At 37.4% G+C, this 25,554-nt stretch overlaps 1 protein-coding gene across 6 annotated transcripts in view; it reads left to right on the top strand.

Moving 5' to 3' along the window:
* The window catches only part of EML4 (EMAP like 4), a 162,762-nt gene that overhangs the window by 108,698 nt on the left and 28,510 nt on the right, over window positions 1-25,554 (top strand). For all 6 annotated transcript variants that reach the window (XM_049652240.1, XM_049652242.1, XM_049652238.1 and 3 more), the window contains 11 exons: window positions 468-591; window positions 2,548-2,697; window positions 3,659-3,728; window positions 4,836-4,946; window positions 5,674-5,769; window positions 10,418-10,552; window positions 10,664-10,799; window positions 21,719-21,870; window positions 23,808-23,933; window positions 24,236-24,367; window positions 25,073-25,140. In XM_049652240.1, the coding sequence (XP_049508197.1) occupies window positions 468-591; window positions 2,548-2,697; window positions 3,659-3,728; window positions 4,836-4,946; window positions 5,674-5,769; window positions 10,418-10,552; window positions 10,664-10,799; window positions 21,719-21,870; window positions 23,808-23,933; window positions 24,236-24,367; window positions 25,073-25,140 (1,300 nt within the window). The remainder of the gene's footprint in view (window positions 1-467; window positions 592-2,547; window positions 2,698-3,658; window positions 3,729-4,835; window positions 4,947-5,673; window positions 5,770-10,417; window positions 10,553-10,663; window positions 10,800-21,718; window positions 21,871-23,807; window positions 23,934-24,235; window positions 24,368-25,072; window positions 25,141-25,554) is intronic.

Raw genomic sequence — 25,554 nt, 5'->3', positions numbered from 1 at the left:
CAGAGCTCTTGTCTTCTCTCTGTATCCTGACTTAGGAGGCTGTGTGACTCCTCTCATTATGGTATATTCTCAGGCCGTGTTTTTTGTATGTCATTAAACATCAGTAGGTTGATCAGGTAGTGTGGTAGATACGGTTGTCATCTGCCCTGATAATCTTTTTCTTCTTTTCAACTGTCGGAAAAACTTCCATCATAATTTTTTTTTTTTTTTTTGCATTTTTCTACCTCAACCTTCCTGACCTCCTTGTTTAGTTTAATTGTGAAAATAGGTATTCTCACTTAAGGAAACGACTGGTATTTTTTCCCTACAATGTTTTAGACCAAGTCTTTATATAAAAATGATTATGTATAAGAATAAAACTCTGTACTAGCTATTTTTGTCTTGCTCTTACTCTACCACCTTAAAAATCCACTTTTCTATGGTTATTCACAAAACTGACTTAATTTTTTTGTCTTATGTTTCAACAGAAGGAGAATATGTTAAAATGTTTATGCGAGGTCGGCCAATTACAATGTTCATTCCTTCTGATGTTGAAAACTATGACGACATCAGAACAGAACTGCCTCCTGAGAAGCTGAAACTGGAGTGGGTGTATCCTCTACTGTGACAGCAAATGTGTTCACTTTGTCTTCAGTTGAAGAAAAATTAGTTTACCTAACCTCTGTCAAAATTGTTGTTGTACGACGGGGGCCCCAGTGACTTACTTGATTGAGCGTTCAACTCTTGATTTCAGCTCAGGTGTTGATCTCATCATTCGTGAGATTAACCCTGCATCAGGCTCTGCGCTGACAGCGCAGCATCTGCTTGGGTTCTCACTCTCTCCCTGCAGCTCCTCTGCTCGTGTTCACAAGCACGCACACCTGCTCTCTCGAATAATTAAACTATTAAAAAAATTCTCTTTATACAAGAAAAGTGTGATGAGTATAGCAACCACTTGAGAAAGTAAAAAAATGTTACCTCTCATCCTCCACATATTATGTGTATTTTCCCAGTAGCAATTTAAAACCACCCAAATTATAATAATTTTGGATAGGGCAAACAGTGTTCTATGAACATCATGGTAGGTATTTGTGATGTGGTAGAGAAGACATTGGAATGGAATTAGGAGAATCAGCCCCACCACCCTCAGTGAACCTTTACTTCACTTACAAGTTAATAACTCCTACTTCACTGAGCTTTTGTAAGAAATAAGAAAACATCAGTTAAGCATTTTGTAACCTGTGAAATAATGTAAATTATTTTATATAAAGACATCAAATTAATAAGGTGATTCTAATACCAGAATTAACCTGTCAGCCAGACTTGGTAAAAAATGACTATATAAAAGAGCTCTCTTAATTTCACTTAGAAATTTTTCTCTCAGAACCTTTGAGAAAGTCCACGAAGCAGAATGGAGTCAGTAGTTTGAACTCAACTTTTTGCCTCCATTCTGTACCCACTTCCCCTGCCCTTTGATTCATTCCCTCCTTTCCACACAAATTAGCTTTGGAAAACTCACCAATCCTGTAATTCTGTACAACTTTTTTTTTTTTAATGTTTGTTTATTTTTGAGAGAGAGACAGAGTGCAAATGGGAGAGAGGCAGAGAGAGAGGGAGACACAGAATCTGAAGCAGGTTCCAGGCTCTGAGCTGTCTGCACAGAGCCTGACGCGGGACTTGAACCCACGAACCATGAGATCATGACCTGAGCTGAAGTCAGATGCTTAACCGACTGAGCCACCCAGGCGCCATCTGTACAACTCTTTAGTATATGTGCTGCCGAAGTGAGCCCTCTACAACTTTTTAATAAACACTACCAAGCTGTGCCTGGCTGTCTTACTCATTTTTCTTTTAGTTTATTTTTACTTATTTTGAGAGACAGACAGACAGACAGACAGACATAGCAAGCAGGGCAGAGAGAGAGGGAGACAGAATCCCAAGCAGGCTCAGTGCTATCAGCACAGAGTTCGATGCAGGGCTTGAACTCACAAACCGTGAGATCATGATCTGAGCCGAAATCAAGAGTTGGGCACTTAACCAACTGAGCCACCCAAGTACTCCTGTCTTACTCATTATTTCAGTCAAGCATAAATGTCATTTTCTCCACCCTTCTTTTGATCCCTCTCTGCACTTTCTCTCCATTTAAATTAGGTGTTCCTTGTTTAGTTTAATTGTGAAAATAGGTATTCTCACTTAAGGAAACGACCACTATTTTTTCCCTTGTCTTTCCACAATTTCTAATGATATATTTAGTGTTTGTTTTTGTCATCATTGCCAGAGCTAAGCTCCAGGGACACAGGTGTCCATTCATTTTGTTCAGAAGTGTATCTGCTCTGTGCCTGCCACGTGTTAGGAACTCAGTATGTATTTGCGGAATGAGGGATCTAAGTTTTGTGCACATTAAAAACTCAGGGTTGCACCCTGGCTAGTGGCAGGACTTGAGTTTCTTAGTTCTGATGATGCATTCCGGTTTTCTTTATACTTTCCTGATTCCCTTAGGGATCCATGAAAAACTTTAGTTTACACCTTAAAAATAATATTTATTAAAAACCTTGACTCCTGTTTAAGATATGGTTACCGAGGAAAGGACTGCCGTGCTAATGTTTACCTTCTTCCTACCGGAGAAATAGTGTATTTCATAGCATCAGTAGTAGTACTGTTTAATTATGAGGAAAGAACTCAGCGACACTACCTGGGTCACACAGACTGTGTGAAATGGTTGGTATCATTTAATACTTGTGTTTTTCTTTGTCATTTTTGCATTTCTTTATAATTTGGGTTTTTCAGAAATGATTTCTTCTGGAGAGCTCAGATCTTAAGGATATTATGGGTATTGTGTAGATATATTTTAAAAAGCACTTTAATATGGGGAAGCGGTAGTGGAATCTTTTCTTAAGACAATTTTAATTGATACTACTCTTCTGGAAAGGAATGAGCAGTACATAACAAGAGCAAAAAATTTACATTCTTAATAAGCTTACCCTTTGGTTGCAAGATATAGAAAGGAGTCTAAATATGGACAGGAAGACATCTTTAAAAAAAAAAAAAAAACTTTGCTAGTCACTCGTATGTTGATCATGAGGAATGTGGGCATGTATGCTACACAGTTTTCAGTCTTAAAATCTTAAAATGCCCCAAATCTGACCTAAGGGTTCAGCATTAAGAGCTAATTAAAAGGTTGGAGGTACTATGTGAAGATGTTCATTGTGTTCCTTTGTAGAAAAGTAGAAATGGTAGAAGAGCTGTTAATAAGATGCATACGGATGATGTCACAAAAGGGGAATATGCTGATGTTGACACAGAGTTTGCACAGTGCACGACTGCACCTTCCCCGTAATAAAACCGTCTGAGTATGCGTGCCTATGTGCAGGACTAGAAAGGAGCTGGAACAGATGAAGACATTTTAACTTACCCTGTAATTGTGAATATGTGTTTTCTTCAAATTTAGGGCTCCATTAATTTGTTTAATTTAACAAAGAAAAAGTGCAGCCGAAAACTTAGGAAAAAACATCTTCTAGATGATTAATGTGTATTTGATTTGCTAAAGAAAACAGGTCACAATGAGAATTTATTAATGATTAAAAATGTTTGAAAATTGATAAATGTTGATACTAAGGCATACTTTCGGCTACTTGAAATGTTTCCCATATTTAAAACTGTTGTTAATACTGCTTTTTAGCCTTGCTATACATCCTGACAAAATTAGGATCGCAACTGGACAGATTGCTGGAGTGGATAAAGATGGAAGGGTGAGTGGCATAGGGTTCTGCATGCTGTATCAGTGACATTGTCATTAGAATGGAGTTGATAGGAATTTTAACCGCAGCTCATTTATTTCATTCTTTTAAAATTTGGCAGCTAAGGGATTTCTAGTATAAGCAGGGAAAAAATAGTAGAATGTAAGAAGATTCCAAAAAACAGAATCATACTACTTAAATATTTTTCTCTAAAAATAAGTGTTCTCCCTAAGGAAACTATTTACTTGTAAAATTGGGAGGACTTGTAAGCTTGTTGATTTTTTTTTTTTAACATAGCATAACTTATCAGTGTTTGCCAAAAGGTACCGCATTTTCACTATGTTGATGGACCTCTTGACTTTATATTTGACTAGAACTGATAACACTTTAAAAATGTCAGTTCCTATTCAGTATTATTAAATTGGCTTATATAACAAATCCCTTATTTGTAAGGATCAGCAATGAATATTATTGATGATTGATTAACATGTGTATGACTGTACCCATGACATTCTCTGGCTTCAGTTTATTTAAAGAAAAGGAGTCACAATGGTTATAATGGATGACTTCTAAGGCCCCTTCCAGTTACAAATTCTATTTAAGAACTGTTTGGTTAGCAATGTATTGGACACTTATTAGAAAAAAAGTATTATTTTCCTAGAAATGAAGGTAATGTTAAAAGCAGAGTATCCAGAGCAAATTTGCCATGGTTAGACTCCTAACTCCACCTTTTAATAGCTGTATAACTTTGGGCAAGTTATTCAAATCTAAGTTTCCTCATCTGTTAAATGGTAATTATAACAGTACATAGTTTATGGGATTAAATGAATCAATACATGTGATGTACTTAGAATAGTGTATGACATAGTAAATACTAAATCATTTGCTGCTACTGTTATCACTGTTGTTATTTTCTTGTTTTCATGGTATGAGAAGAAAATATCTGCTCAAGATTCTTTGGGGTCATGTCTAAATGTAGTAGCTATTTTATATTAGATGTTTATCCAGACCCACTGCTTTTGAAAGATGGAATGCAGTTCTGTGTGATAGTAGTATTTACTTGCATCCACCTGAATACCAGTTAGTCTTGCTATTGTATTTTTCCCCTTGTTTTTGCAGCCTCTGCAACCCCATGTCAGAGTGTGGGATTCAGTTAGTTTATCCACTCTGCAGATTATTGGACTTGGGACCTTTGAGCGTGGAGTAGGATGCCTGGATTTTTCAAAAGCAGTAAGTAACAATTTTTAAGGAAGTAAGCAAGCTGCAGGAAAGAAGTCAAGCTCAATTTTGTGTCTGTGTCTGTGTTCATAGAAAGTGATAACTCTGAATTGTTAGCTGTTGCTTAGCAGTGGCCAGCATTTTAACCTAGGTACTAAAGTACTCTGGTTTAAATGGGATACAGGTTTTGTTATACTTAATTATACTTTTGTTCTGTTCTGAACTAGGATTCTAGTGTAATAGCAGGAAATTGTTAGAGGAATATATGTATAGCATGGTCCAGTTGAAATAAGCAGTAAGCTATGCTTTTGCTTCAGCTTGAATCATGGAAATCTTACTTTATTTAGAAAATTTACAGACATGAAAGCTGGCCAGTTCTCCTAGAAAAGAAGTTATTTACGTTTTATTTATCTTGTTTATCTGTGTTAATGTAAGTCAGGTATATCATGGAAAGCTAAATTGCGATTTGAATAATACAAGTAACTATATAGTAAGTGGAAGTTAACCTTGGAAACAAGATTAAAAACAGGAAGTATTTTAAAAAAGAATCTTCATTATATTTCTGAAGAAAATACAGTCAGTAAATAGTATAATCATTTTATTTCAAGTTTATATCCTTTTCAAGTTTAAAGGGTTTGGGATTATATTAATGTTGCCAGTTTTAATAATACGGTATTTCTTCTTAGAAAGTCACCCTTATCTGAAAAGTTTTAAATGCCTTGAATTGACTTTTCTTTAGGATTCAGGTGTTCATTTATGTGTTATTGATGACTCCAATGAGCATATGCTTACTGTTTGGGATTGGCAGAAAAAATCAAAGGGAGCAGAAATAAAGGTAAATCAAAATAAATTTTAATTGAGTATTTTTTTTTAGAATACATTATTTTTTTTCAGATCCTTGGATGTATACTGCATATCCTTAAGTTGCAAGAGCATACCAGTTGGCCATATTCATTAGATTTATTGATTTGTCGTCATTTTATGGTATTAGGAATACCATTCTTAAAGTATTCTTTTTTTTTTTTAACAACACCTATTTATACTTTCTGTGATACTTATCTATAGATTCTGAGATCAGTTCTTAAAGTATTCTTTTTTTCTTTAATGTTTATTTATTTATTTATTTAGAGAGAGGGAGTGCTCAAGCAGGGGAGGAGCAGAGAGAGAGGGTGAGAGAGAATCCCAAGTAGGCTCCATGCTGTCAGTGCAGAGCCCGACGTGGGGCTCGATGCCACAAACGGTGAAATCATGACCTGAGCTAAAATCAATAGTTGGATGCTCAACCAACTGAGCCACCCAGGCACCCCAGTATTCTTTATTTTGAGAGAAAGAAAGAAAGACCAGGGGAGGGGGAGAGAGAGAATCCAAAGCAGGCTCTGCCATGACAGTGCAGAGCCCAACGCATGGCTTGAACTCACGAACCTTGAGATCATGAACCTGAGCCAAAACCAGGAGTCGATGCTTAACTGACTGAGCCACCCAGGCACCCCAAAGTATTCTTAAGATAAAATAGTCAAGCAACTTCAACCAAATTTCAGTGATACTTCAGGCATATTGTGCTACTGAAATGCCAAAGTAGATGGGTATCTAATCTCAAAATTAACTCTGATTACGCTATCTGGTTTCTCTTTAACAAAATTTGTCATTTATTCAATCTTTAAAGCATTAAAAATCTAAAGGAAAAATTCATCCTTTGGAATATAACTAACATAACCGAAAAGCATATGTAAGGATAAGTTTTTTGGTTTTAATACATGTATGGGATTACTACATAAACTGCTATAGTATTTATAATTGCTATAGAATAGGGTTGATCCCTTTGTGTGGATCTGGCTATAACTTGTAAGAGAAGAATATAAGGTTAATGCTGCAAATATGGGTCGAAATGGCCTCCTTCTGACAGGCTTTCAGAGGGATTCAGAGTGACAGGATGACTAAAAAAAGCCTATGACATATTTGCTGTACTCTTAAATAACATCACATTCCTTTTTAGTTGAGCACTCTCTCTCTCAGCAGTTTTGTTTGGTATAAGCTAAAGCTTTCAGCTTGTTGGCCAAGAAGAGATTCTTTTAAATAGTGTGAGTTAATCTTTTGAAAAAAATAGAGTAGATTTGATTTTTAATTGAAAAGAATATAACATGTCCAGAAACCTCAAACCTTGAAAACATAAATGAAGATATAGATTGTCTTTCAGCCATCATTTAGAGTAATTTAACATTGAAACATAAGGATGTTATACCGAAGTAAAATGTGTGCGTTTGATCCTTTGTAGTAAAGGCTATCAGATGATGTCTTGTGGTTTTCCTCCTACTGGCCACTCTGTGTTCTCCTTTCCAAGACCTTAAATGTTGGTATTCTTCAGAGTTATATCCTGTGTCCTCCACTGGTATCATGTATTCTCTCATGGCCTTAGTTACTGTCTACTGTGTCCCGGATCAGTTAACTCTAGCCCAGATCTCTCTCATTTATTTGAGTGTCCTGTCCTGCAAGTCAAAATCAACATGTCCAATGTGCACCAGTCATCCCCCTTAGGCCCCAAACAGTTTTCGCCTCTCCGTGATTAACACCACATTCCAGCTACTTGTGCAAGCTAGAAGCTCTTTTCCCCTTGCTTCTCACACTGAAGTTCCCTAAGGTCTGTCCCAGATGTCTGTATTAGAGCTCTTTCCAGTGCAAGTGACTGAAAAACAACTAAAGATAACTTAAAGAGAATTTATTCATGTCTAGGGAGAAAAAGAAAACCTCTAATAAAGGTCAGAGAGGAATTTTATCTCAGGAATGACTTGATTCAGGGACCGGATCACTGACTCTCTTGTCTCTCCTCTTTCCCCTGTGTGTTGACCTTATTCTCTTCCACTGTAGGTAAGCTCTATTTTTGTTAAGTCACAAAAATTTGGGAACTGGTACATACCTAGTTAATTTATAGAAGTTTGAAATTCAATAAGGCAACTTCAAAACCTTATTGACAGAAACTAAGGAAGACCTAAATAAATGGAGGAATATACAATAATCGTGGATAGAATATACAATAATCGTGGATATACAAATTGTTACTTCTCTGCATATTGATCTGTACTTTTTAAAAATTTATTTCTGATCTGTACTTTCTCTTTTTTTAATTTTTTAAACATTTTAACATTTTTTTAACATTTATTCATTTTTTGAGAGAGAGAAACAGCTCAAGCAGGGGTGGGGCAGAGAGAGGGAAACACAGAATCCAAAGCAGGCTCCAGGCTCTGAGCTGTCAGCACAGAGCCCGACACGGGGCTCAAACTCATGAGCTGTGAGATCATGACCTGAGCTGAAGTCAGACCCTTAGCCGACTGAGCCACCCAGGTGCCCCTGATCTGTACTTTCAACATAGTCAAAATCTCAGCATGATTTTCATGGATGTTGACAAGCTAAGTGTATGTGGAAATATGAAGGGATGAGAGTAGACAAAAATAACTAAAGTTGATGAGGGTGTAAAGTAACCGGAACTCGCATACACTCCTATATGTTGGACATAGAAATTGACACAGCCATTTTGGAAAACTGCTTGGCATTACCTTCTAAGTTTGAACATACACATGTGCATACCCTCTACCATCCTGTTCCACTCCTTGGTATAAATCCAACAGAAGTATATACATGTGTTGACCAAAAGCCAAGTAATCAAAAATAATGGTAGCAAAAAACAAAAAAAAAAAGGAAGTTACCCAAATGCCAGTTAGTAGGAGGATGGATAAATCAATAACGTGGTCTTTACATATAAAAGAATACAATACAGTAATGAGGAGGAAAAAATTACAATATATGCACCAATATGAAGTAAATCTCATGAATGTAATGTAGATAAAATAGGGCCAGACACAGAGGAGGATATTCTGTGTGATTCCATTTAAATAAAGCAGAGTAATCTGTGCTGCCACAAATCAGGATCATAGCTGCTTGAACAGAGGTAGGGGATAGTGTCTCCTTTTCTAAAGGGATCTAAGGTGTTTGTGCGATGTTAGTAATAATGTTCTTTTTCTTCTATGCAGAGATGTGTTCGATTTGTGAAAATTTATCAAGCTATGCACTTAGGATTTGTGTACTTTAATGTGTGTGTGTGTGTGTGTGTGTGTGTGTGTGTGTGTGTGTGTGTATATATAATACAACAATAAAAATCCAAGTAAAATATTCTGTTATGCTACACTCATACCCAAAGTGATTTAATTTCATAGATTATTTCAAATCATGTCTTGATATCTTACCACTAGCATTATGGGTTTGTATACTGGAAATATTTGTAGTTAGCTTTATAACCGTCAGTTAATCCATTTGGCATGAGATTCAACTGTCAAGTAGTTTTTATTTTATCCAAGTGAAAACTAAGGGCTGCTTAATTATTAAAATGCAGGGGCGCCTGGGTGGCTAAGTCAGTTGAGCGCCTGACTTCAGCTCAGGTCATAATCTCACAGTTTGTGGGTTTGAGCCCTGTGTCGGGCTCTGTGCTGACAGCTCAGAGCCTAGAGTCTACTTCAGAATCTGTGTCTCCCTCTCTCTCTGCTCCTCCCCTGCTCACACTCCCTCTCAAAAAACTAAGTAAAAACATTAAAAAAAGTAAAAAAAAAATACATATATGTAAAACCTCTGGGCGCTTGGGTGGCCTAGTCAGTTAAGCGTCCAACTTCAGCTCAGATCGTGGTCTCATGGTTTGTGGGTTCGAGCCCCACATCAGGCTCTCTGCTGTCAGCACAGAGCCTGCTTCAGATCTTCTGTTTTCCTCTCTCTCTCTCTCTCTCGCGCGCGCACGCTCTCTCTCTGCCCCCCCCCACACTTGCTCACTCATTCTCTCTCTCAAAAATAAACATTAAAAACAATTTTTTAAGTATCCTCAATTCAGTAATTTTGTGAAAACACTACATTTGTAATTCCTTTGTGACTCTCATGCCTGTTTTCTTCCTTTTTCACTCCAGTTCTTTTAAATCTTGTCCTTTCTAGAAAGAGCATAAGAATTCTTTCTTTTTTGTTTTTTCATTTCTATAGGAATCTGTAGTGACTATTCTATGTCTACTTTTTAAGCCTTCAGCCTCATGACGAATCTCTAAATCAGTAATATTTTCTTGAATGGTCAATAATAATAGTACAAAGAAAGATAAGACTTTTTTTTTAATCAGAATAGCAATCTGTCTTTAAGATAGAATGTACATGGCTCTTGATTTGCTACTATTATTATACTTTTCCCTGAGTGTGCAGGAAATTAAAATCTAAAACTAATTCATATGTCTTCCTAATGCAGAGTTATTATATATAAATAGCATAAAAGATGATACACTAGTGTGAGGACATCAAATTTAAATCATTCTGAAAATCTATTAAAATTTTTCAGGAAAATTGATCTTAATAGAAAAGGCATTATCTCAAAATGTTTCCTAGTCTTCAATTGTCAGTAGCTATAATTGGTACTTGCTGGAGATAAGGATATACACTTCATCTAAAGCTTTATTTCTTATCCACAGACAACAAATGAAGTTGTTTTGGCTGTGGAATTCCATCCAACAGACGCAAATACCATCATAACATGTGGTAAATCTCATATTTTTTTCTGGACCTGGAGTGGTAATTCACTAACAAGAAAACAGGGAATTTTTGGGGTAAGGATCAGAATGTTAAAACTTCATTATAAAACTTTTAATTTTTATTGTTTAGTAAACATAGTCATCATGCCAAAGGAAAAACTGAAAATTCTCATTGTTTCATTGTAGAAATATGAAAAACCAAAATTTGTGCAGTGTTTAGCATTCTTGGGAAACGGAGATGTTCTTACTGGTGACTCAGGTGGAGTCATACTTATATGGAGCAAAACTACTGTAGAACCGACACCAGGGAAAGGGCCTAAAGGTACAGTATTCTCACACTGAAGTCCTCACTTTTAATGTGTACGTCTTGCTGTTGTAGGCCGGCTCTTACTCAGACCAGGAGAGTCATCAACATGCATTTTGTTTTTAACGTTTTTCATGATCTGTTTTTTAAAGTTAAATTGTTTACACAGCTATTCATGACCATATATAACCTACGTTTGACAATATTGAACCTTTCCTTCTAGGAGGTTAATACAAAGTAATTAGAGATGATAAAGATATATATACTAATTTAAAGAGTACAAAGATTGAGAGAGAAATCATCCTGATCTTTAGTGTTTTGTGAAGGCTTCACAGAAGAAATGGTATTTAAGTTAAGCCATAATGATACAAAACTTCAAAAGATATGGAACATTGATCCCAGTTTAGGGAAACAGTGCAAGCAGAGGCAGAAAGATGGATATGAATGTAAGGCATCCAGGATAATGTGAATAAATTTGTCGTGTACGAGTGTTAACAGAGATGAGAAATAGCCAACTTGAGGGAAATCTGATTTTTTTTAATTGTTTTTTTTTACATTTACTTATTTTTGAGAGACAGAGAAAGAGCACAAGTGGGGCTGGGGCAGAGAGAGAGGGAGACACAGAATCCAAAGCAGGCTCCAGGCTCCAAGGTGTCAGCACAGAGCCCAGCGTGGGGCTTGAACTCACAAACCGTGAGATCATGACCTGAGCCGAAGTTGGATGCTCAACTGACTGAGCCACCCAGGCACCCCGAAGGAAATTTGATTTTAAAAAAGAGTAGTGTTTTATAATTCCTACTATCAGTTTAATTAATACAGTCTAAGTAATTAAAAATTTAAGTAAGGATTAAGATACAGATTTTTTTGTAACCAAAAAAGAATCCTTAAAACTGGTTGAGTTGACCATGAAAGACAAGTTGTGAGGCTGATGGTCTTTATCCCCCAGTTAGATACCAGAAAAGACCCTGGTGAGAAATAAGATGTAAAAAGAAAAAAGTTGGGGCACGTGGGTGGCTCAGTCAGTTAAGCATCCGACTTCGGCTCAGGTCATTATCTCACAGTTTGTGGGTTTGAGCCCTGGCATCGGGCTCTGTGCTGATGGCTTGGAGCTTGGGGCCTGCTTCGGATTCTGTGTCTCCTTCTCTCTCTGCCCCTCCCCGACTTGTGCTATGTCTCTCTCTGTCTCTCAAAAATAAATAAATGTAAAAAAAAAAAAAATTAAAAAAAGAAAAAATTAACAAGATAGAACTGTTTATTTAGTGCCCCCAAAGAAGGGAGGAGTTTCTAGGAGTATCAGTGCTATAAAGAAATCAAGAATCAAAACTAAGAAACAACCATTAGTGGTTTACAGTATCAACAGAACTTAGATTAAGGCCCCAAAACAGCTAAGTATAGAATGGCCAGTTTGAAAATGGAGAATTTTGAGAATCCAAGGTGAAAATGGAATGGGAAGTAGAGAGTTACTAGAGTCAGTCAGTAGTCTTCTGAAGGGTGCCTAAAACCTGAAGTAAAATGGGAATTGCCAGTGACAAGGAGGAAACTAAAACTCTTAGAGACAGGAGAATACCTGGATTAGGTATAGGAGGAAGAATTATCCTTGAAAAATAGCAAGAGCTTCCATTCATTCTGAGACTGGAGCTTTAGAAGCTGAGATATTCTATGTGGGTAAATGGGGGGGGGGGTCATGCAGGATGACATTGCTCTCAGTAAAGGTGACTTTGTTAAAGACTTGACGTTTTTAAAGGGACAGTGTGAGCAGAGGAGAGGCAGAGAAGGGGAGAGAGAGAGAATCCTAAGCAGGCCCTACATTGTCAGTACATGCCCAGTCCCATGAAGCCGCAAGGTCATGACCTGAGTCAAAACCAAGAGTGGGACACTTAACCAGCTGAGCCATCCAGGCACCCCTGAAGTTTCTGTTTTTAATGGATACAAAAAGAACAATAGTAATGTCATGTAAAGTATCACATAGACTCCATTACTTCAGAGTTCTACTTGTTGGAATTGAGATCCAGCTAAAACCTTTGTCTTTTCTGTGGATAGTAGGTTTACTATAACAAATAATAATAAAACCAAAACCCTGTGAACTTAGAGATATTATTTTCTAAACAATTAGTGATTAAAACTATCCTTATCAACTCTTGAAAGGCTGTTTCCAAAGATCTTAACAGCTCATGACTAACAGCTCTTTATAGTGTAGTAATAAAGAATGATTGTCCCAATTACTACATTTGTGGCACATTTCCTACCTTTCTCCTCTGCTTTTCTCAACATAGCAACAGACTAGAGGGTTCAGTCTCCCTTGGGCTGGGTCCTGTGAGGGTAGTGTGTATGGCCATGTTAATCAAAAAGAATGAAATCTTGCCATTTGCAACTACCTGGATAGAACTAGATGGTATTATGCTAAGCGAAATTAGAGAAAGACAAATATCATATGACTTCACTTATATGAGGACTTTAAGATACAAGATAGATGAACATAAGGGAAGGGAAGCAAAAATAGTGTAAAAATGGGGACAAAACATAAGAGACTCTTAAATATGGAGAACAAACAGGGTTAGTGGTGGAGTTGTGGGAGGAGGAATGGGCTAAATGGGTAAAGAGCATTAAGGGATCTACTCCTGAAATCATTGTTACACTATATGATAACTACTTGAATGTAAATTTTAAAAAATAATAAATTTTTTAAAAACTTGAAAAAAAAATTAAAAATACCATAAAAAAAAAAAGAAAGAAACAGGGACACCTGGGTGGCTCAGTTGGTTAAGCGTCCTACTTAGGCTCAGGTCATGATCTCGCAGTTTGTGAGTTCGAGCCCCACATCAGGCTCTGTGCTGATAGCTTGGAGCCTGGAACCTGCTTTGGATTCTGTGTCTCCCTCTCTCTCTGCCCCTCCCCCTGCTCATGCTCTCTCTCTGTCTCTCAAAAATAAATATAAATGTTTAAAAAAAAATTTTTTTTAAATATGCATGGCCATATTATAAAATGGGAGGGGGGAGAATAAACTCATAGTTTGGTCCCCTTCTTTTTCTCACTACAGCCCCTCTTCCCAGCCCCCATAATAGGCTTTGGCATTTCTTTAGCTTTACCTCAAATTGATTTTTCTCAGAAATAAAGATAAATTTTTAAGCCCCATTTGTACCCAAACATGTAGGTCCACTTTGCCCTTTTCTCTGGTAGGTGAAAAAAATTACAAGAGCAACATTGAAAATAACCTTTTTCAACACCCCCCCCCCTTTTTTTTTTTACTATTAAGAAAAAGCTGAAAAAAATATCCAGACTATCATGCTTCCTTCAGAGTAGAAGTTTATAAGAAAAATTAGAGATGTTGTTCTAAAATCAGTGGGCTGGGAGCAGAGAGAGCTTATTTATTAGCAGTAACAGGTGGTAACAGCAGAAAGAAAACTAGCTATACCGATCAGAGTCTGAGAATCCACAAGAAGAGAGGTAGGGGTTGACAGGGAACCAACTTGGGGTGCCTGAGACATTTCCCCTGGGGATTGGGAGAGCAGCATGCCCTGGTTTCTCTTATTCATCCCCCTCACCTTAAACACGCTGAAACAACTTCCCTTTGTCTCTCTGGAGTCTGCATCAGACCGTGGAAATCACCACAAATAACGTAGGAATAAGGGGATCCTTGTTTCTCTGCTCAGAAGGAAAGTCCTAATTTACATGTCTGTCTTCCCTAATAAGTCTGACTTTCCCAGGATTCAGATAATGTCTGGCAGCTGTTACTAGCTGTTTGAAAAGTATTTGTTAAACATTTTATTAAGGAAATGACTTTACTCTTACCTTTGGGTGTTAGTGTAGGAATAAAAGTTGAGTGGTACAGATGAAAGCACTATTTTCATGGAAATGGGGAATTTGACTATAGCACTGCAGATTTCTATGATTGCGCAGATTTTAAACTATATTTTTTTGGAGATGTACTACAGTAGTGTTCTCCATATTCATTCAACTGAATTTCTAAGTTTGGCAGGTGACTTGGATAGTTGTCAATCCTTAAATTTTACTACCAGTGATCCAGATCTCAATCATTGGCCATGCATTCTTTAGCTTGTTTTGTCCAATTCAGGTTCAAAACTCACAATAAGGATAGCAGTGGATTGCGGATTCTTAAGAAAAAAGAATGGTAGGCGGGGGCACCTGGGTGGTTTCCACAGGTTAAGTGCCCAACTCTTGATTTTGGCTCAGGTCATGATCTCAGGGTTGAGTTCGAGCCCTGTGACCAGCTTCGCACTGACAGCACAGAGTCTGCTTGGGATTCTCTCTCTCTGCCCCTCCCCTGCTCACGTGTGCGCAAGCATGCTCTCTCTCGCAAACTTTAAAGAAAAAAAAAAGAACAGTGATATTAATCAACTACCTTTCCCACTTATCTCTGTTTTCTTTTTCCTGGGCACATTTGTTCAGTATTAGAAATGCAAGGAACAGCAGTGTCTACCAAAACAGTGACATGTTATCCTCTGACACTAAGCAGAATTTGGGTATAAATGTACCCTTCATTAGCCTTAATGTGCGTTGAAGTGGGAGGCAGGGAGAGGTTGTTTTTATTTTGGTTTTTGTCTAAAAAACTTGTGGCTTGGGCTTTTTTCCAGAAATCTGCATGTGAACATACAGGAAACAGGAAATCTAATCTTTGTAAATTGCTGGGCATATAAAATGGACTGTGTTGTCCTCTGCCATATGACTGATACCGTTATGGGCAAACTTGTTAAGAATTTCGTTCCTTCCTTTACATTTGAGGGTTTCAGTTCTGTAAGTATGGCTAGGAAGGATTTGATGAGTGCAATGAACACTCAAAGTTTCCGTTTTTAAATTCTTGCCAAAAATTTCAGTAGATTGATCCATTTTGCATTTCTGCATCCGTGGCAGTCTTTTCAACCAGATCTGAGTGTACTGTGATAACGTGTCTGATAAAGGGACATTAATCCCTTTATTTTGGATGGTGGAAGTATAATTCCATAGCTAATTTTTTACTCTACTAATAGCAAACAAACCAAAACTGTATTTTATACTTCATAAGCTCTTTGTATATTTTCTTCTTGCTTCCAAACCATTTTTTCCTTACCTTAAATTAACAGAAATCTTCAAAGTAATTAGAATTTTCTATTTTTTCCTGATTTTATTGAGCTGCAATTGGCATATAACATTGCAAAGTTTAAAGTGTACAGCATAATGTATATGCCAAATGATTACCATAAATGTTTAGTTAATATCCATCACTTCGCAGTTTTTTTCTTGTGATGAGAACTTTTAAGATCTACTCTCAACATCTTTCAAATGTACAATATAGTATTAATTATAGTCACCATGCTGTATATTACATCCCCAGAATTTTATCTAATAACTAGATATTTCTACCTTTCGACCATTGTCACCCATTTCCCCCGCCACCACCTGTTTCTGTTAGTTCATTTTTTTAGATTTTACTTGTAAGTGAAATCATATAGTATTTGTTTTTCCGTGTCTGACTAATTTCACTAAGCATAATGCCCTCAGGGTTCATCCATGTTGTTACAAATGGCAGGATTATCTTCTTTTTTTATTCCATTGTATATGTGTATGTGTGTGTACGCTGATCACCTAAGTGCTGATCACCACTTAGGCTATTTGGTTATTTTCTGTTTCTCATGTTGAGTACAAAGTAATTGTTATTTCCAACGTATATGAAAAAGTTCAGATTTTTCTTCTATGAAATAATTCATAAATTTTAAGTGGGGGGAGGGGAATTTGAGAATATCTACAAGATCATTAAAATGTCCATTTTTCTTAAATCTTTGCCGGATTTCTTTAAGAAACACCATTTTACATGCTCCAAATTATCAACATGGACATATTTGCCCAGTTGCTAAGAATATAACATAAGTTTCAAAGTCTCCCTAACATTTGATTCCATAGTTCTTAAACAGGCACAGAAAGCCCTTGAGACTATCCATATTTGGCAGTCAAGGTAAACTGCTTTTTAAGGAAACTTTGTTTCTGTTAGAGATGATAAGAAAGGGGAGATTTGAAATTAAATACCTGAAGGTACAGTAGGTTTTTAAATTCAAGGATAATTATTTTTCTTGGTAGGTATTTCAAAAATTATTTGGCTTAAATTGGAATGTCAGAAATACAGGCTCATGAGAAAGAAATCTTTGATAATTTGGGCCTTTTTTTTAAATGTTTGTTTATTATTTATTTATTTATTTAGAGAGAGAGAGAGAGAGAGTGTGTGTGTGTGTGTGTGTGTGTGTGTGTGTGAGAGAGAGAGAGAGAGAGAGAACGAACACAGGGGAGGGGCAGAGAGAGAGAGGGAGAAAGAGAATCCCAGGCAGGCTCTGCCCTGTGAATGCAGAGCCTGATGCAGGGTTGATTCTCACCGACCATGAGATCATGGCCTGAGCCGAAATCAAGAGTCAGACGCTCAACTGACTGAGCCACCCAGGCGCCCTGACTGAAAATTTGTTTTCTCAGTAAATACTGTCTAAAGGGAGCTTTGGTAATTTGTATAAATTTGAAACACAGAAACTTTAGCTCAGCTAATATTAGGTCCTTCTCAGGAAATAACTCTCCTGGGGTAGGAGGTAGAAAGTGAAAATTTCATGGAGTTTATGCTACTTAGATATTTTTATTCTTGATGAAGCATTTGTTCCTCAGGTTTATTTTCTGTTTTCTAACATTCCATCATTCTAGGAAGATCTTAAGTGTTTAATGAGGTTTATGTGGTGTTTGGAAGTATGGAAGACTGAATTAAAAAAAAACTGTATTGCATATTTCTACATTCTGATGGAGATCCATGAAATTCCACATCTCTGTGTTTTTTTGTGATTTCTTGCATGGTACCATGGTACTTTCAGACTACTCTTGTTATTTGACCATGCGTGAGAAAATAAGCCCTTTGCTTTTTTTTTTTTTTTTGTCTTAATGCCCAAATCCAACAACACTCAAAAAATTTACATCTCTCAGATGTCCTTTCTTTCTTGGTCACATCAGAGCCATGATAAATAATTGGCTGGCTATCGTGCTGGACACAGTTGTAGTGTTCAGTGTTTGAAGTATTTTTAGGTGATGAACGTTGATGTGCACTGAGGCAGTTGACATGAATAAAAGTTTGTTGGAGTTCTGCCCCCGGCTCTGCTGATTCAAGCAAGCTCTACTCCAAATCAGGGAAGCCATTTCCTTGCTCCCTGCCAAATACACTTTTCTATTAAGTATCTGTACCACTAGCATCCTCACACTGAGTAATTTTTAGAGCCAGCTGCAGCATTTTTTTTAAATTCAAATTTCAGTTAATTTCTTAAATACAGTGGCAGCTCAAATAGATAAGTAAAAATGAACAATCTCAATGACAGCTTTATTGAGATTTATTAAGTTCACATACCATAAAACTCACCCTTTTAAAATGTACACTTGATTTTTAGTACACTCATGGAGTCATACAACCATCACCACTATCCAATTTCAGAACATTTCATCACCCCAAAAACAAACACTGGGTCCATTAGCAGTCATTTGCTATTTCTCCCTCCCGGCAGCCTGTAGCAACCATTCGTCAGCTTTTGGTCTCTAGGGATTTGCCTCCTTTGGACATTTCACATAAATGGAGTCATACAGTATATGGTCCTTTGTGACTGGCTTCTTTTATTAGAACCTTAATGTTTTCAAGATTCATCTATGTTGTGGCACATATCATACCTCATTCTTTTTGTGGCTGAATAATATTACATTATAAATGTACATATTGTGTTTATCTATTTTTCAGTTGAACAACTTAGAAAATGAACAATTTTTTTCAGTTTTATTGAGGTATAATTGGGATATGATTTTGTATACATTTAAGATATATAACAATGATTTGATTTGATATATGTTTATATTGCAAAGTGACTATCACAGTAAGTTTTGTTTATGTCCAGCACCTCATATAGTTACAGATTTTTCTCTTTTGATGAGAGCTTTTAAGATCTACTCTCTTAGGGGTGCTTGGGTGACTCGCTTGTTTAGGCGTTCGACTCTTGATTTCAGCTCAGGTCATGATCTCGCAGTTCGTAAGTTCAAGCCCTGCATTGGGCTCTGCACTTACAATGTAGAGAGCCTGCATGGGATTCTCTCTTTCACTCTGCTCCTCCCCACCCCCTTCTCTCTCTCTCTCAAAATAAACAAAAAAAAAAAAATCTCTCTTAACAACTTTCAAATATACAATAGTGTATTCTTAACTGTAGTCACCATGCTGTGTGTTAACTTCCAAGAACTTCTTTATCTTATAACTGGAAGTTTGTACCTTTTAACCACCTTCACCCATTTCTCCCACTGAATAATTTTTTTTTTAATTTTTTTTTTAATTTTTTAACGTTTTTTATTAATTTTTGAGACAGAGCAAGATAGAGCATGAATGGGGGAGGGTCAGAGAGAGAGAGAGGGACACACAGAATCTGAAACAGGCTCCAGGCTCTGAGCTGTCAGCACAGAGCCCAACGCGGGGCTCAAACTCACAGACCGTGAGATCATGACCTGAGCTGAAGTCGGACGCTTAACCGACTGAGCCACCCAGGTGCCCCCACTGAATAATTTTTAAACTTGTAATTTTTTTCATTTTTCCAAGCGATTTTAGATCTGTTGACTGATTTGGGCCATATTTAAACAAGGCTCTACCTTCCCGTTTGTAACCTACTTACTAATTCTACAAGATATCTTCCTAAGAGCTTTACTCTTGCTCTCCTAGCCTCACTAGCCAGATAAAGAGCTTCTATGAGTTAACATATCATGAATACCAAAGAGAAGGTCTCAGGAAATGAACTGGTTATAGTTTGAATACTAAAATCTTACCCTCACCCTCAAGAAAGAGGATCTGAGGGGCACCAGGCTAGCTAACTAGGTGGAGCATGACATTCTTGATCTCGGGTTCATGGGTTCAAGCCCCATGGTAGGCATGGAGCCTATTTAAAATTTAATTAATTAATTTAAAAAGGATCTGATATATACACACACACACACACATATATATCTGATTACATATATATAATACATACATAATTGACCCTTGAACAGCATGGGTTTTGAATTGCATGGGCCCACTTATGTGCAGATTTTTTGTTTTGTTTTTAATGTTTATTTTTGAGAGACAGAGCACGAGCAGGGGAGGGGAAGTGAGAGACAGAGACCTAGAATCTGAAGTAGGCTCCAGGCTCTGAGCTATCGGCACAGAGCCCAACATGGGGCTTGAACTCAGGAGCTCTGAGATCTTGACCTGAGCCGAAGTTGGACACTCAACTGACTGAGCCACCCAGGCGCCCTGGTATTTTTTTTTTCTTTTAAAGTTTATTTTGGGAAAGAGAGAGAGCCCTTGGGGGTGGGGGTTGGGGGGTGGCAAGAGAGAGGGTGAAAGAAAATCCCAAGCAGGCTGCATGTCGTCAGTGCAGAGCCCAACCCGGGGCTGGATCCCACAAACTGTCAGATCATGACCTGAACCTAAATCAAGAGTCAGATGCTTAAGCTATTGAGCCACCCAGGCGCCCCTACACATTTTTACAGTACAGTACTATAAATGTATTTTTTTATGGCTTTAATATTTTTTCTAGCTTACTTTATTGGAAGAGTACAGTATGTAATTTATACAGCATGCAAAATACATGTTAATCGACTGTTGGTATCATCAGCAAGGTGTCTGGTCAGCAGTAGGCTATTAGTTAAGTTTTTGGAGGGCCAAAAGCTATACACAAGATTTTGAACTGCACAAGGGGTTGGCACACCTAAATCCTTTGTTATTCAGGGGCCAGTTGTATGTATGTACATAATTTGTTTGTTAATCTCCACATGGACTTTACTTAAATATTTTTTTATGGACCTGCCCTCTCCCTCCCTGGGTACATGTAAAGTTCCGTGGAGATACAAGAAAGCTGGGCTATCATTCAGCCATCATATTAGTACAACTGGACCGGTTTTTCAAATGCTTCTCTAGTTGAGGGCACCTGGATGGCTCAGCCCGTTGAGCATCCAACTCTTGATTTCAGCTCAGGTCATGATTCCAGGGTCGTGGGATCAAGCCCCACATCAGGCTCTGTGTGAGTGTTGAGCCTGCTTAAGATTCTGTCCCTCTGCCCCTTTTCCCTGATGTGTGCTCTCATTCTCTCTGTAAAATTTTTTTTAAAAAATTTTTAAATACTCCTCGGAGCGCCTGGGTGGCTCGGTTGAGCATCCAATTCTTGATTTCCGTGCAAGTCATGATCTCATAGTTCATGGGTTGGAACCCCTGCATCAGACTCTGCACTGACTGTGGAGTTTGCTTGGGATTTTCTCTCTCCCTCTACTCCTTCCCTTCTCATGCTCGCTCTCTCATTCTCTCTCTCTCTCTCTCTCTCTCTCAAAATAAACTTAAAAAAATATATTAAAAATACTTCTTTAGTTGATCAAAAGCCACAGCTCTAGGCTGCCAGTGCCCCCTTCTGCCCCAGTATCTTTCTCAGTCCTCCATTTCATAGCAAGTAAAGTAAAGGCAGAGCAGAAGGCTTCCACATCAACAGTGGTTGTTAAATGTTACAGCTGTTACCTCAGCAGGAAATGAAGACTTTTGGGGAAAGTTAAAGGAATGGTGAGTAAAGACTGGAGTACTTGTCGCAGCTTTGTCACTAGCTATGTGGTGTCCTCAGCTCTAAAATCAGAAGAGTAATACCTACCGTAACTACCATACAGAATGATTATAAGACATAGTAAGTTCTGAGGCTAAGATATCCTATGTTGTCTGTAGAGTTATCACTACTTTAGCTTATCTTTTTGTAAGAATTATTTTGAAATGTTTTCAGAGTAACTAAATACTGACATAAATGCAAAAGTAGGAACTTTTGATTATTCACTCTATAAAGTTTTCTTCCAAAAAGACACTAAATTCTGATGGAAAATGTATCACTAGTGGTTTTTTTTTTTTTTTTTTTTTTTTTTTTTTTTTACTCTCATCTTACTAGGTGTTTATCAGATCAGCAAACAAATCAAAGCTCATGATGGGAGTGTGTTCACACTTTGTCAGATGAGAAATGGAATGTTATTAACTGGAGGAGGGAAAGACCGAAAAATAATTCTGTGGGATCATGATCTGAATCCTGAAAGAGAAATAGAGGTAAGGATGAAAATGAAACATGAAAATTTTTAAATATTAAGCCCTCTAAATGCATGTCTTTCATCCCACATTAAGATAACACACTTTCCTGGGAAATTGGTACACATTCTTGTCATTTCATTGTCTTAAAAAAAAAAAAAAAAGAAGAAGGAAAAAGAACCATTCATTAATAATTTGAAAAAGTAAAAACAATATATTGGTCAGAATAACTAGTTGTTTATTTCTGAGATTAGTTTATAGTGATCCAAAAATATAACCATGCATATTTAAAATTCAGCAGACATTCATCTAATAAACTATTCAATTCCAAGGCATACAAAATAAGCAGTTTGATTTTAAAACTTGAAAGTAATCTTTAGGGGCGCCCTGGTGGCTCAGTCGGTTAAGCGTCTGACTTTGGCTCAGGTCATGATCTCGCAATACATGAGTTCAAGTCCCACATTGGTCTCACTGCTATTGGCACAGAGCCCACTTCAGATCCTCTGTCCCCTTCTCTCTCTGCACCTCCCTCTCTCTGTATCTCAAAAATAAAATAAAACATTTAAAACAAATTGGAAGTAATTTTAAACAGCGGGCTGAATGATAATTGCTAGTTATCTAAGTTTGTGTCTGCTTCATATCATGGACTAAGTGTATCCACAGATACTATGTGCTCAGTGAAAGTTTGCTAATTAAATTGAGGTCTGTCTCTGGATGTGAAATGGTTAAGAATAGTATTTTATAGGTCAGTGATTCTCAAAGCAAGGGCAAATTACACTCAGTTTAGTGTTCTATTTTTTTGTGATTTAAATTTTTAATTTAGGCTCAGTGTTTTCAACATGTAACATGTTTTCCAGACAAAATGTTTTCTAAAAAAGAGGATCCTGATAATACTGCTCTTGGTTTTATTTCCAAGAAGATAAGTCGAAAGGTTCCCTTTATCTCAACCTTAAGTTCACCAGGGAAATGTCACTTCCTTTACTATTTCTTTTTTTTTTTCCACAGATAACTTACATTCTTTGTAATCAAAAGCTACACCATCTAGTTCATTCTTCCCCTCGCCATCAGTTTGGATTACCGTTAGAATTCAATTATTCGTGTACTCCTTTATAAAGAATTGTATTATTTCAGGGTCATTCCTTGGGCTTATTATTAATACACCATTCACTGAGAGTATATACCATGTAACGCATATGAGATTGATCTCCCAAGGAGTCCTATAAGGACAGTTATAACACTTCACAATATATTGCTTTTTAGTTAACAAAGAAATTTCACATGGGCTATTCTTACATTTTTATTCTTACAACAATTAAGAATAGGTAGGGCATATATTATTATTTCCCCATATTACAGATAAAGAAATTCGTCTTAGGCTAGCTAAATGATGTACCCAAAATAACATAACTGGTAAATAACACCACCAGACCACACTTTTCATGTGGTCTAATAGAACTTTTTCCTTTTTCCCCTACTTCTAGCCCTTAACTCTTGAGATCATATAAAATATAAATATAAAAATTGACTAAAGCAGGGGCGCCTGGGTGGCTCAGTTAAGTGTCCAACTCTTGATTTCGGCTCAGGTCATGATCGTGGGATTGAGCCCTGTGTCGGAATCTTCACTGACATTGCAGAGCCTGCTTGGAGTTCTCTCTCACACTCTCTCTCTACCCCTCCCCAACTCGTATGCTCATGTGCACGTTTTCTCTGCCTCTCAAAGTAATTTTTTTTTTTTTAATTGACTAAAGCAAAGAATGTTGATAATAATGCATGATAACTTCTGTGTAATAAAATGTAATTGAACAAATAAACTTATTAGTATAATATTACCATATGACTTTCAGTTTTGGAATTTTGTCATTTATTACCCCATAATTGCTTACAGCTATAAATGCAGTCTTCAGGTAGTAATTAATGCATGTTATTATCTATGGTGACTTTACAAATTTATCTTTTAGGTTCCTGATCAGTATGGAACAATCAGAGCTGTAGCAGAAGGAAAGGCAGATCAATTTTTAGTAGGCACATCACGAAACTTCATTTTACGGGGAACATTTAATGATGGCTTCCAAATAGAAGTACAGGTAAGATGTATGATTGTAACCAATTCTTCTAAATGTTTATTTTAGAGCACATTCATGAGCAGCAGGGGGCGAGAAGAGGGCAGAGGGTGGGGGACAGAGGATCTGAAGCAGGCTCCACGCTGGCAGCAGAGAGCCTGATGTGGGGCTCAAACTCCCTAACCATGAGATCATGACTTGAGCTGAAGTTGGATGTTCAACCAACAGAGCCACCCAGGTGCCCTGATGTATGATTTTAATCATTAACTGAATATTTTTGATGATACCCTTTGTTTCTTATAACAGTGAGTGTATTTCATTTTCAGGGTCATACAGATGAGCTTTGGGGTCTTGCCACACATCCCTTTAAAGATTTGCTCTTGACATGTGCTCAGGACAGACAGGTGTGCATGTGGAACTCAGTAGAACACAGGCTGGAATGGACCAGGCTTGTAGATGTGAGTAAAACAAAATGTGTTATAATCTCCCCACAGAAACTCCCCAAACGTCAGTTGGGAGCAGCAAAGGAAAAAGGACTCAGCATTAATTAAAACCAAGTATATTTATACAGTTTAGTAAAGGGGATGAAATAAGGATGAAAGTGTAATGTGAACCCACTTTAAAGAAGCAAATTAGGGCAAAAGCTCAATTTTTCTGTCAGTTTCAGAAAAAAAATCAAAAAAATTTCACATATTTATGGAGCATTAATTGTTACAGAAATGTTTGGGCCTCTGGTGGTGTTGCAGTTGGACTCTATGTAAGCACTGCTCACTAACAGACTCTACTATCTGCTTTTTGAGTTGATCTCTCACTGTATTTTCTCCCTACCCCACCCAGACATCCACCTTTTCTAGCCTAAGTGTGTATACACGTTCTTTGCAGACTAAGGAACTGTATACATGTTTGTTGTTATTATCCTTATTATTACACTGCCTAGCCACAAGCTGGCTGTCCTTTTCCCTCACCACTTTGCCCACATACCCTTCCTGCTCTGAAATTCTTTTACCTCATATCCATGTGATGTTTTTCATTGGCTACAATAAAGTTGATCGGAATTCTATGATTATATGAAACCAGTTATTTTCAGATGTCTTTGCCACTATCCCATAGATCTAGGGGGACTTTCTCATGTACTCCCCAACAGCTGTCTGTCTCTCTTCTAGGAACCAGGACACTGTGCAGATTTTCATCCAAGTGGCACAGTGGTGGCCATAGGAACGCACTCAGGCAGGTAGGGTCTTGAAGGGAAATGTGAGCTGAGTAATCTGAAGTGGTGGGATGATTAACTTATTCAGGAATGTTCTCAGTCTGATCTAGAGAATTAATCTCTTAAGTGGCATATGAATATGCGTGTTGCTCTTACCTGCTATGTATCCTCATTCAATCATTCCGTAATTGTTTCTTGAGCACCTACCATTTGTTGGACACTCCTGTGGGCATTCAGACTACTTCAGTGTGCAAAACAAAAATCCCTGCCCCTTTGGAGCCCATGTTTTACTATGTGTGGGTGGAGGCAGAATAAAAAATAAATATTATAACGAATTAAGTTAAAAAATGTTAAAAGTCATGAAGGTAGGGGGTGGGGCACTGAGTATATTAAGAGGGATTGGGAGAGGGTGCAGTTGCAAAATGATAGAGTGGTTAG

Source organism: Panthera uncia (genome assembly GCF_023721935.1).
Source record: "Panthera uncia isolate 11264 chromosome A3 unlocalized genomic scaffold, Puncia_PCG_1.0 HiC_scaffold_12, whole genome shotgun sequence".
NCBI lineage: Eukaryota > Metazoa > Chordata > Mammalia > Carnivora > Felidae > Panthera > Panthera uncia.
The sequence above is the reverse complement of the archived record's forward strand: the minus strand, read 5'-3'. Positions and strand labels throughout refer to the sequence as shown.